This window comes from Gorilla gorilla, chromosome 21, assembly GCF_029281585.2.
Source record: "Gorilla gorilla gorilla isolate KB3781 chromosome 21, NHGRI_mGorGor1-v2.1_pri, whole genome shotgun sequence".
Lineage (NCBI taxonomy): Eukaryota > Metazoa > Chordata > Mammalia > Primates > Hominidae > Gorilla > Gorilla gorilla.
The window spans coordinates 12482842-12495451 of record NC_073245.2 but is presented as its reverse complement, the minus strand read 5'-3'; the positions used below and the strand labels follow the sequence as shown (position 1 = coordinate 12495451).

Below are 12610 nucleotides of genomic sequence, written 5' to 3'. Positions count from 1 at the left end.
GAGGTCGCGCCGCTGCACTCCAGCCTGGGCAACAGAGTGAGACTCCGTCTCAAAAAAAAAAAAAAAAAAAGAAAAGAAAAAAAAACAGAATTAATAAGAGATACCATAAGAGAACCAGATATAAAATTAGCATACAAATTTGTAGCTTTCTTACATACTACCAATAACTAGTTATTAAATAATTGAAAAATGATCGTATTTGCAAAAGCAACTAGGCTATCAAATGTGCAGAAATAAAACATGGAAAAGATCTATAGGGAGAAAATGACAAACTTTGCTTAAGGATATAATATAGGCTTGAGAAATGTATGGTATCCTAGATGTGAAGACTAAATATTGTATAGATAAGGAAGTCCCAAATTAAATACAGGATTAAAAGAAATTCCAACCAAAATCTCAATACACTATCTCAATACACTATGGTGGAACTTGGCAAAGGGATTTTTTAAAATGCATGTAGAAACATGGGCAAGACAGCCAAGACATTTTTTTTTTTTAAAAAAAACAAAGTTTTATCAGGGTGTGGTGGAGTGCACCTGTAGTCCTAGCTACTCAGGAGGCTGAGGCTGAGGCTGGAGGATCTCTTGAGCCCAGGAGTTCAAGGCTGCAGTGAGCTCTTGAGCCAAGGAGTTCAAGGCTGCCACTAAGGCTGGAGTGGTGACGCTGCACTCCAGCCTTAGTGGCAGAGTGAGACTATGTTTCTAAAAACAAACAAACAAAAAACCAAAGGTAAAAGGGGGAACCTAGAACTACCAGGCATTTGATGTCATTGAGGTAATGGCATCAAATGATTGTTCAGAATAAAAGCCCTGAAACGGGCTCTGTACAAGAATTAAGGGAATGAGAATGGTAGTTTTTCAAATCAGTGGGTAAAGGAAGGATACTTCAGTAAGTCTCACATTAAATATCCAACATGAAACATTACCCTAACTTAAATCAGATGCCCGGGTTATGATACAACTCAACAAAACAGAGCTGCCCCCATCCCTCTGGGGACATCGCTGTTTATCATCCACGTGACCCTGATCACACCACAGCCCTTCTGGGTCTCCACCAACTCAACCTGTCCTGATTTGGGGTTTGGAAAATAAAATCCCAGTGGTTTTAACATCATTAGTTCTCTAAGTGTATTCACTGGAGAGAAGACAAGTCTCAAATGTATTGAAGCCCTCACAGTAAGTATGGAGAAATTGGCAGGATACTATTGGTTTCCATGCCTAGATGGATCAGAATGGTCAGGTGGCCCTCACACCCAGGATTCTGGGGGCAGCTGGACACAAATGGCGAAGCTGGGCAGGTGCCTAAGTTGGTCCCCAGATTCCAAAGCTGAGCAAGCCCTCCCAACAGATTAACTGCCCCCACCCCACACACCTTGGCCATCAGCATCTTGTAGGCATATAGTCGCTTGCCTTTCCCCTTTCCCAAGGCACCTTCATACTTCTCCACAAATTCCTGGGCCTCCCTGCTTAGAAAAAAAAAAAAAAAGCAGGAATTCAGTTAGCACCTAACCAGAGGAAATCTGAATTATGAAGGCTCAAACACATGTGTGAAGGCTTATGTCTTTGTATACCCCTGGTTAAAATATAAATTCCATGAAGGCACGACATTCTGTCTGTTTTATCCACTGAAGTTTCCCAAATGCTGAGAAGAGTGCGTGGTACATAACAGGCATGGTAGGCAGAACTGTGGCCCCTGTGACCTTCGTCTGCTGGTTTCCACCCATGAATATAATATGTTACATGGCAAAAAGGACTTTTAAAATGTAATTAAGATTACTGATTTTATTTTATTTATTTATTTATTTTTAGAGATAGGGTCTCACTGTGTTGCTCAGGCTGCTCTTGAACTCCTGAGCTCAAGCAGTCACCTGCCTCGGCCTCCCAAAGTGCTGGGATTACAGGTGTGAACCACCATGCCCGGCCAAGATTATTGATTTTAAAATAAGGAGATTATTCTGGGTCATCTGCATGGCCCCAGTGTAATAAAATAATATGAGCCCTTAAAAACAGAAGAGAAGTTTCTTAAGAAATCTCCAAATTGCTTTCCACGATGGTTGAACTAATTTACATTCCCACTAACAATGTGTAAGTGTTTTTTTTGTTTGTTTGTTTGTTTTTCCCCACCCTCACCAGCATCTGTTAGGTTTTGACTTTTTAATAATAGCCATTCTGACTGGTGGAAGATGGTGTGTCATTGTGGTTTTGATTTGCATTTTTCTGATAATTAGTGATGATGAGAATTTTCTCATATGTTTGTTGGAGGCTTGTATGTCTTCTTTTGAGAAGTGTTTGTTCGTATTCTTTGTCCACTTTTTAATGGAGTTATTTGTTTTTTGCTTGTTGAATTGTGTAAGTTCTTTACAGATTTTGGATATTAGACTTTTGTCAGACGCATAGTTTGAGAATATTTTCTCCATTCTGTAGGTTGTCTGTTTACTCTGCTGATAGTTTCTTTTGTTGTGCAGCAGCTTTTAGTTTGATTAGGTCCCATGTGTCAATTTTTGTTTTTGTTGCAGTTGCTTTTGAGGACTTAGTCGTAAATTCTTTCCCAAGGCCAATATCCAGAATGATATTTCCTAGGTTTTCTTCTAGGATTTTAATAATTTTAGGTCTTACATTTAAGTATTTAATCCATCTTGTGCTGATTTTTGTGTATGGTGAGAGGCGGGGGTCCAGTTTCACTCTTCGGCATATGTCTAGCCAGTTATCCCAGCACCATTTATTGAATAGGGAGTCCTTCCCCATTGCTTGTTTTTGTTGATTTTATTGAAGATCAGATGGTTGTAGGTGGGCAGCTTTATTTCTGCATTCTCTATTCAGTTCCATTGGTCTATGTGTCTGTTTTTGTACCAGTACTGTGCTGTTTTCCTTACCGTAGCCTCATAGTATAGTTTGAAGTTGAGTAATGTGATGCCTCTGGCTTTGTTCTTTTTGTTTAGGATTGCTTTGGCTGTGTGGGCTCATTTTTGGTTCCTATGAATTTTAGAATCTTTTTTTCTATTTCTGTGAAAAATGACATTGGTAGTTTGGTAGAAATAGCACTGAATCTGTAGATTGCTTTCAGTAGTATGGGCATTTTAATGATATCGATTCTTCCAATCCATGAGCATGGATTTTTTTTTTGGTATTACCTATGATTTCTTTAGTCATTGTATTGTAGTTCTCCTTGTAGAGATCTTTCACCTCCTTGGTTAGATGAATTCCAAGGTATTTTATTTTATTTTATTTTATTTTTGTGACTATTGTAAATGGGATTGTATTATTGATTTGGTTCTCTGCTTGAATGTTACTAGATCAAGAAATGCTCTTGATTTTTGTACATTTGTACATTGATTTTGTATCTTGAAATTTTGCTGAAATTGTTTATCAATTCCAGGAGACTTTTGGCAGAGTCTTTAGGGTTTTCTAGGTAGAGAATCATATATTCAGCAAAGAGAGATACTTTGACTTCTTTTCCTACTTTTATTTCCTTCTTTCCTGCCTTTCATTTTTCTCCTCTTGCCTGATGGCTCTGATTAAGACTTCCAGTACTATGTTGAATAGGAGAAGAGAGAATGGGCATTCTTGTCTTGTTCCAGTTCTTAAGGGAAATTCTTCCAGTTTTTGCCCATTCAGTATGAATTTCACTATGAGTTTCTCATAGATAACTTTTATTATTTTGAGGTATGTTCCTTCAATGCCTAGTTTGTTGGAGGCTTTTATCATGAAGGGATATTAGATTTTATCAAACGTGGAGCAGGAATATTCTTGACTCTCTGTGTCTGGGGCCCCTCTGGAGGGGCTACACAAAAAGCATAAGAAGGAAATGAATTCAGCCAACAATCAGTGAGCTCAGAAGAGAACCTTAGCCCTGGATGAGAACTGCAGCCCTACTGATACCATAATTTTGGTGTGATGAGACCCTGAACAGAGAATCCAGCCATGCCATGCTGGACTTCTGACCTACAGAACTGTGCACTAATTAACGAATGATATTTTAAATTCTTAACCTGTGGTAATTTGTTGCAATAGCAATATAAAATTAATACATATGTTCCTTGATGTACAAGGGGTTATGTTCCAATAAAGTTGTAACATATTTACATAAAGTTATTGTAAGTTGAAAACATCATTAAGTTGAAAATGTACTTAATACCTCAAAAAGGCCATTAAGTAAAAAATTGTAAGTTGAACCATCATAAGCCCATATGCTCCTCAACTTATGATGGAGTATATCCAATAAACCCACTGTAAAGTTGAAAAATTATAAGTTGAACCATTGTAAGTCAGGCATCATTGGATAGGTATTTGTGGAACACATGGATGTTGACTGAGTGAGTGAATGAGCACCCTGTTAAAGTTGGATGAGAAACAAATGAATCAATTTGTCTATTAAATATTCTGCAGTGATTGCTGGACCTGGTGAGGACAGCCTTTGAGAACAGATGGTTAAATCTTCAGGAACTTGGCCAACCAGTTGTTAAACTGTTAGTAGCTTTGAGTTGGCCATGGTGGGAGTATTTAGACCACGGAAATCAGCAAATACTATGACCAGGGCTCCTCCTCCTGTCCCACACCTCAGAAAACTAGTTTATCAGCAACCACTAGATAAACCCAATCATGCGAGTGAAGAATGAAGTCCGTCTTAGGACAGATGGAAGAAGGTGTTGTGGAGCTGTGTGTTTCTGGCTGCTATTGCTACAGTCACCACTGCTCCTACAAAATGCCTACCCCACTGTTCCTGCTGCCTCCAAGGTACAAGTGTGGACAGTTGATACATGTGAAGTTGCATTCTAACCTTGAGGCTGGCTTTATTGGGATGTCTCAGTGTCTCAGTGCTAGTGAGGCTGCCTGTCTTACTCCTAAACCCAGGGTCAAGAACTGGGCTGTATGTCCTCCTCAATGGGATCTTCTCCCTGTTCCCCCTCTTGGCAGGAGATGTCCTGCCAGTGACTTATCAGTGAACACCAATACCACTGCAACAACAAAGAATGGTTTCACAATATTCATATTTTTGTCTTCTTCCTGTATTTTACAAGTGGGCAAATACTCAAAAGCACTTGGAGTTCTATGAGCTTAAATGTGCCAGGTTTTAAGATTTAGCAGCTTCAGTTAACGATTCTCAAAAGTAGGGGCAGCTCTTGCGCCTGAGCCATTGAGCCCAGCAGCAAATGCTTCTCTTCTCTCTGTTCAGACTCTGTGTCCAGACATCCAGCAAACCCCCAAGAGAACAGGGGACCCTACCAAAGGCTAGTTGCAAACTATGAAGACCAGTCACTGTGAAGAGTCCACCTGGTTTATGAATTTCCATGGGCACAGCAAACTTTTTTTGAATTCTGTGAAGATATATAAATAATAACAAAGGCACAAAGGGCATGCCCTTCGTGGTTTCTGATGAGAAGTTTCTTGTCATTATAATTGTGTTTTTTTCCCTGTAGGTAATGTTTTGTTTCTGTCTGACTGCCTACAAGTTTTTAGAAGTTTGACTATGATGTGTCTTGGAATGAATTTCTTTGCTTTGGGTTTATCCTGTTTGGGATTTGTTTTGCTTCTTGAATCTGTAAGTTTTGCCAAATCTGAGACAGTTTTAGCCATAATTTCTTTGAATACTTTTTCAGTCTCACCCTTTTTCTCCTCTTTTTCTGGAATTCCAACGATACTAATGTTATGTCTTTTATTATAGTCCCACACATCCTTGAAGTTCTGTGCATTTTTTTCCAGGCTATTTTCTCTCTATAGTTTAGACTGGGTAATTTCTCTTGTTCTATCTCCAAGTTCACTGAGTTTTTACTCTGTTCTCTTCATTCAGTTGTTGAGCCCACTCACTGAGTTTTAAAAATTTCAGTTATTGTATTTTTTTACTTCTAAAAAAAATTTCCAGTTGTTCCTCTTTATAGCTTCTATTTTTTTTCTGAGATTGTTTTTTTCATTTGTTTCATGCGTTCACAATTGCTCGTTGGAGCATTTTTATGATGGTTGCTTTAAAACCTTTGTCGGGCAAGGTGTGGCTCATGTCTGTGATCCCAGTGTCTTGCGAGGCTGAGGTGGGAGGATTGCTTGAGCCCAAGAGTTCGAGACCAGCCTGAGCAATATAGTGAGACCCTGTCTCTACAAAAATAAAAAATAAAAATAAATAAAATAAAACCTTTGTCAGACAATTCTAACATCTCTGTCATCTTGGTGTTAAAACCTGTTGATCATCTTTTGTCATTTAGTTTGAGGTCTTCCTGGTTCTTGGTATGGCAAGCGATTTTTAATTGAAACCTGGACTTTTGGATATTATAAGACTCTAGGTATTATTTAAATCTTATGTTTTACCAGGCCTCCTCTGACTTTGCTATGGTAGTTGTAGGTGATGTTGCCTGATTACTTCCAGGTGGGGGTGAAAGTCCAGGTTCTTCATTTGGCCTCCTTTGACACCTGAGGCTGAGGAGAAGCTCCTTGTTACTGCTGAGCAGGGATGGGGTTCAGGCTTCTCACCAGGCCTCCACTCAAGCCTGGTTACTTCCAGGTCATGGTGAGAGTCTAGACTCCCCACATGGTCCTCACCGAAACCATGGGGAAAAGGAGGGATCGTTACTACCTGCTGGGGATGAAAATTCCTGCTTCCCACTCAGCCTTCTCTGACACACCCTGGTTAGGGGTATTGGGGCGCCTTGCTTTGGCCTGGCAAAGGTGGGTATCCAGGCTTCCCCACTTGCCTTTGCTGCCAGGGTTGGCAGTGGGGGCTGTTGTTTTTTCTGTGGTATTTGGCTGGAGAACAGTTATTGTCCAAAAGTTTTCTGTCTTGCCAGTCTGTTTCTTTCCTGGTCCTTTGGCTAGAAATAGCAGGTTTTTCTTGGGGCATTTTTTTTGGCTGCCTCCATTGGAGTTTTGGGGTTGCCAGCTTTTCCAATAGCCAGTCTGGGATATAGAAGGTAAAAAAGAAAATCCAAGGAACTCCATGCCCTGGTCATCCCTTTGGTCCTGAGGTTCTTAGCCAGTTTTCCTTCTTCTTTCTACCTTTTCAAACCTTCTTATATTTGCTTTAAATATGGCATTCAGGGTTTCCATTGTACTTAGTGGGAAGAACAGGGAAAAGCGTCTCTACTCCATCTACCTAGAAGCAGAATTCCTCTAACCACTCTGAAGAAGGAAAGCAGTTTGGGTAGTTTTTCTAAGACATCAGGCTTTGGACAAAGCTGAGAGACAGACCTGATCAATTCCATGATTAAAGCAAATATCCCTGATTCATGGGCACTAGAAGTTGTTATGCCAACTTCACATCCTACTGTGTATCATTATTGATGATGTCCACATGCTTCTCTGATTCATCTTTGTTCCCCAACCTCATCTCTCAGGGCTCAGCATAGTGTCAGGCATAAAAGATGTTCAAGCTTTAATAATAACAGTAATCGCTATTTATTAATTGCATATTATATGCTGGGCACTTAATAAAAATATTTTGAAATTGTTTGAACAACCCTGTGAGGTAGATGTTATTATTCCCATTTTACAAGTGAGAATTATTAGGCTCAGAGAGGTTAAGGGAAGGAAGTGACCCTAAGAGGGATTGGGTAGCCAACCAAAGTCTCCAGATGTGGCAGAGGTGTGAATTCAGGTTTGCCCCAACTCACTGCTGTTGCTTTTTATGTCCAGCCAGCCTTTTGTTTTCATATGTTTTTTGGAGACAGAGTCTCACTTTGTCACCAAGGCTGGAGTGCAGCGGCATGATCTCGGCTCACTGCAACCTCCACTTCCTGGTTCAAAAAATTCTCCTACCTCAGCCACCAAGCAGCTGGGATTACAGGCACACACCACCATGCCTGGCTAACTTTTGTATTTTTAGTAGAGATGAGGTTCCACCATGTTGACCAGGCTGGTCTTGAACTCTTGACCTCAAGTGATCTGCCCGCCTCAGCCTCCCAAAGTGCTGGGATTATAGGTGTGAGCCACCACACCCAGCACTAGCCAGCCTTTTTAGATAGTCTACAGTAACCATGCTCAGGTCAGCCAGTGCCTGACTGGGCCAGAGAATGGGGCCCCCACACTACGATTTCTAAAAGAGAAGATGTAGTATGGGGATGCTGTCTGCAGCTGGAGACTTTATTTTCAGAAGAAGAAATCATACTGGTAGCAAAGGGGGTGCATTCTCGAATGTCTGGTAATTCTGGAGAGACGATTACAAATTAAGAGAGCAGGCTCTGTAATCCCAGCAGTTTGGGAGGCCAAGGTGGGAATATCACTTGAGCCCAGAAGTTCGAGACCAGTCCTGGCAACATAGCCAGACCTTGTCTCTAAAACAACAACAACAACAACAACAACAAACAAAAAAACAGTGCAGGCTCTGGAGCCAGAATTCCTGAGTCCAAATCCTGGCTGTGCCACTTAACTTGCTGTGTGGTCTTAGGCAAATTACTCAATTGCTGTGTGCCTCAGTCTTCTCATCAGTAAAATGGTGACAATAATGGTAGTACCGACATCACAGGGTGATTGTGAGGATTCAATGAATTGTTATACATACCACACTCAGAACAGTGCCTGGCACAAAGGGCATGCCCAGCAAAGACTGGCTGTATATAAAAAGGAATTGATAGTAAATGATGAAAAAGAGACAGCTCTGAAAACAAGAACAGCATCCAGTCAAGAGAGTGGACAGTGCCTTGGAATGAGAGGGACAGTAACTCAATCAGCCTGCTTGTGGGGAGGGGCAATGGGGACCTCCCTGCAGAGGAGGCACTTGGCCTGAGTCTTACAAGGTGTGTAGGAATTAGCAAGGAGAGGTGGCAGAAAGCACCGATCTTCTAGGCAGAGGCACCAGCTTGGGTGGAGACTAGAGGCTGGAGAGCCTTAAACCTGAGTCCACGATAAGGAGCCTTGGGGAAGGGAAGAAGCTAGGAAGAGACAGGAGGGAGGTCCAGGGAAAGGAGACCCACTATTTGCTGGGGAGACCCACTCCAGTGAGAGAGGCATAGGTCTCCTTGGCTTCTCAGGCCTTAGCTTCTTCCTATCCTGTCAGCCCCAGGAACTCTGCCCCTCAGAGGCAGGAAGGAGATGTCAGATTTCTCCTCTGGCAGCTGAGGAGACCTCAGGGATTGTCACAGTCCCTGAGACTTCCAGCCGGCTGGAGATCTCATTTCCATAGGCATCAAGGCTGCACTTTTTCCACTGTTAATAAAAGATGTGTTCTGGTGACACCTGAGTGGGAGTGAGGTTCTATTAGAGTGACAGATGGCTGTTCTGCCCTGCTGGCAGGAGAAGGAGCCCAGCTTGGAGGGAGCAGGGAGAAAGGATTCAAAAAGAGGAGGCTGAGGGTCGGGCGCGGTGGCTCATGCCTGTAATCACAGCACTTTGGGAGGCCGAGGCAGGCGGATCATGAGGTCAGGAGATTGAGACCGTCCTGGCTAACACGGTGAAACCCTGTCTGTACTAAAAATACAAAAAATTAGCTGGGCGTGGTGATGGGCGCCTGTAGTCCCAGCTACTCAGCAGGCTGAGGCAGGAGAATCGCTTGAACCTGGGAGGCGGAGGTTGCAGTGAGCCGAGATTGTGCCACTGCACTCCATCCTGGGCGACAGAGCGATACTCTATCTCAAAAAAAAAAAAAAGAGGAGGCTGAGAAGGAAGACAGTCCAGAGCTGAGTCTAGCTTCCACACTGTTGCCACTCACCACATGGGACATTTAAATTTTTAAAATTAATTTGTTATTTTATTATTTAATTGACAAACGGGCCAGGTGTGGTGGCCCATACCTGTAATCACAATACTTGGGGAAGCTGAGGTGTGAGGATTGCTTGAGTCCAGGAGTTTGAGATCAGCCTGGGCAACATAGCGAGACCCTGTATCCACAAAAAAAATTTAAAACTTAGCCAGGTATGGTGGCATATGCCTGTAGTCCCAGCTACTGGAGAGGTTGTGGCAGGCGGATCCCTTGAGCCCAGGAATTCAAGGCCACAGTGAGTTAAAATGGTGGACTGGACTCCAGTGTGGGTGACAGAGCAAGACTCTGTCTCTTAAAAATAAATTGTATATATTTATGGTGTACATGATGTTTTGATATATGTATACATTATGAATTGTTAAATCAAGTTAATTAACATACGCATTACCTCCCATACTTGTTTCTTATATGTGGTGAGAACACTTATAATCTATTCTTAGCAATTTTCAGGTATCCAATATATTGTTATTAATTATAGTCACTATGCTATACATAAATTTAAGTTTAAATAAAAGCTAAAACAAAAAAATCAGTTTTTCGGTTACACTAATCTGTTTTAAGCACTCAGCAGCCACACGTGGTAGTGGCTATATGTTACATAGTGCAGATTTAGACTGATTTCCATCATTGCAGAAAGCTCTGGTGCTCAGCAGCACTGGCCTAAAGCATAGGCCTGGAGGCACTACGAGGAGGTGTTTCTTCTTGCAGCCATATAGGAGATGACGTAATAATTTGCAGGGCCGTGGGGTAAGCTCTGTTTTCCTTGTCAGGGTCGGCCCAGTGTTGGTGTAGCTAGATCTTTACTGTGCCTGTTGGGGTAAATACTGCAAAAACATGGCTGCCAAATTGCTCTGCTTAATAAAGGGTGAGGAGTTTGAAGTGAGCAATGAGTAAGCTCATGTATGAGAGGAGCCAGGGAGCATGGGCTTCCTACAGAGGAAACGGGGGGAGTGTCACTCCCAACGCTGTGGCAAAAAAACAGAGGGACCTTGGGGAAAACGGTCATGTTGGATAGGAACTTTTTAGCAGAAACTCAAAAAGTATGTAATATGACTACTGCTGTTATTTCTTTTCTTTTCTTTTCTTTTTTTTTGAGACAGAGTCTCCCTCTGTTGCCCGGGCTGGAGTTCAGTGGCATGATCTCAGCTCACTACAACCTCTGTCTCCTGGGTTCAAGCTATTCTCCTGCCTCAGCCTCCCGAGTAACTGGGACTACAGGTGCCCACAACCACGCCCGGCTAATTTTTGTCTTTTTAGTAGAGATGGGGTTTCACCATGTTGTCCAGGCTGGTCTCAAACTCCTGACCTCAAGTGATCCACCTGCCTTGGCCTCCCAAAGTGCTGGGATTACAGGTGTGAGTCTACTGTTATTTTAAAACTGCAGCAAAGACCCCAGAATCATCAAATGCTCCGTGCATCAGCTTTTTGCATGGAAACCAAAGAAGTGGCTGAGTAGAAAACAGGAGTCGAGTGGCATGGGCAGGAGGCCTGTTGCCATTCACAGAGTGATATTCATGTTGCATGGGGGCCAGCTTGGCCTTGTGCCAGGCAATGGGGATGTGACAGTGGCTCAGGCAGACCCTCTCCCACTCACTGTGCAAATCACGCAAGCGAGAGTGTGTACACATGGAGAGACACTGGGTGCTCCAGGAACATGAGAGAGAGCTGCTCTTGAGGAGAAGGGGTCTAGAAAGCTTCCAGGAGAAGGCATGTCTCTGTTGGGCTGTGAGGGAGGCACAGAAGCCACGAGATGAAGTGTGGCATGGGATAAAAGGGGCAGCCAGGCAGGGGAAGGCATGGGCACAGGTCGGGAGTCCTCTGAGTCTTCCATGGCTCCCCCTCTAGGCCCTGTGGTGCTGGCGAACAGCACGGCTGCCTTGGCTCTCATGGGGCTCCCTGAGTGCTGTTCTCCTCGCTGGAGCAGCCCCCTTCACATCAAGCCCCTTTGGGGAGGGGGAGGGCTCCCATTCCCATCAGAAGGAGCTGTGGACATCAGAAGGCCCTGGCTGACCCGCAGCCTGCTCACCTGAGCTCTGTCAGCTTCTTCACCATGGGCCAGGGCTTGCTCCGCATGGTGGCAATGAGCTTCTTTTTTTCTTCCACCTGCTCCAGGATCCGGGCCAGTTCCTCCTCGGACAGGGACTCCCCACCAGAGGCACTGGAGGCCAAGGAGGATGATCTGGAGGCAGAGCCAGGGCAGAGGCAGAGGGAAGTTGGAAAGGAGGTGGTGTCCTCAGGCGCTGTGGAATGAGGAGGGGCCCATGCAAGATGGCACCCCTTCCCCTGCTCAGAAGCCATTAGTGACTCCCATTGCCTGGCAGCGGAGGCCAAAATTCTACCCTGTAGCCCAGGGCCCTAGAGGGCTGCCTCCCCATCCTCCATTTCTCTGAGTCCTCCCACAAACGACATGCCAGCTCAGTGCTCCCCAACAGAAATAGGACACAAGCCACTTACTGTAATGCAAATTTTTCTAGTAGCCACGTTGAAGTGGTAAAAAGCAATGGATTAAAGCAATTTTAATAATATAGTTTATTTAATCAAATATATTAAAAACTGGAATTTAACCTGTAATCAATATAAAATTATTAGAGATATTTCAGTCCCTTAAAAAATACTGTCTTCAAAGGTCGGTATTCATTTTGTACTCATACTGCAAGGCTATTCGGATGATAAACTTTCATCAGATATATTTAATTTCTATTTATATTTCATAAGTTTATAGGTGAAAAAAGTAGATTTGCCCAAATTGTTTTAGACATACTTAAAAGATTCCCAATAACTGAATCAGGTAGCAGAATATGGTTTTCCTTTGATATTTGTATCTGCATTGACAACAGTAGTTTGTCTTTTTGTAGAAGAACTGTTTTGGCTTCAAAGTCAAATCAAATCAGTTTCAAAACTACATCTGTCCAAATTAAGTAAATTCACCAAC

General features: G+C 42.9%; 1 protein-coding gene across 1 annotated transcript in view; it reads right to left on the bottom strand.

Moving 5' to 3' along the window:
- TMC2 (transmembrane channel like 2) overlaps window positions 1-12610 on the bottom strand; it is a 105987-nt gene that overhangs the window by 68726 nt on the left and 24651 nt on the right. Inside the window, exons 3-4 of the mRNA XM_055373524.2 lie at window positions 11705-11857; window positions 1372-1462 (exon numbers count right to left, since the gene is read on the bottom strand). Of these exons, the coding sequence (XP_055229499.2) occupies window positions 1372-1462; window positions 11705-11857 (244 nt within the window). The remainder of the gene's footprint in view (window positions 1-1371; window positions 1463-11704; window positions 11858-12610) is intronic.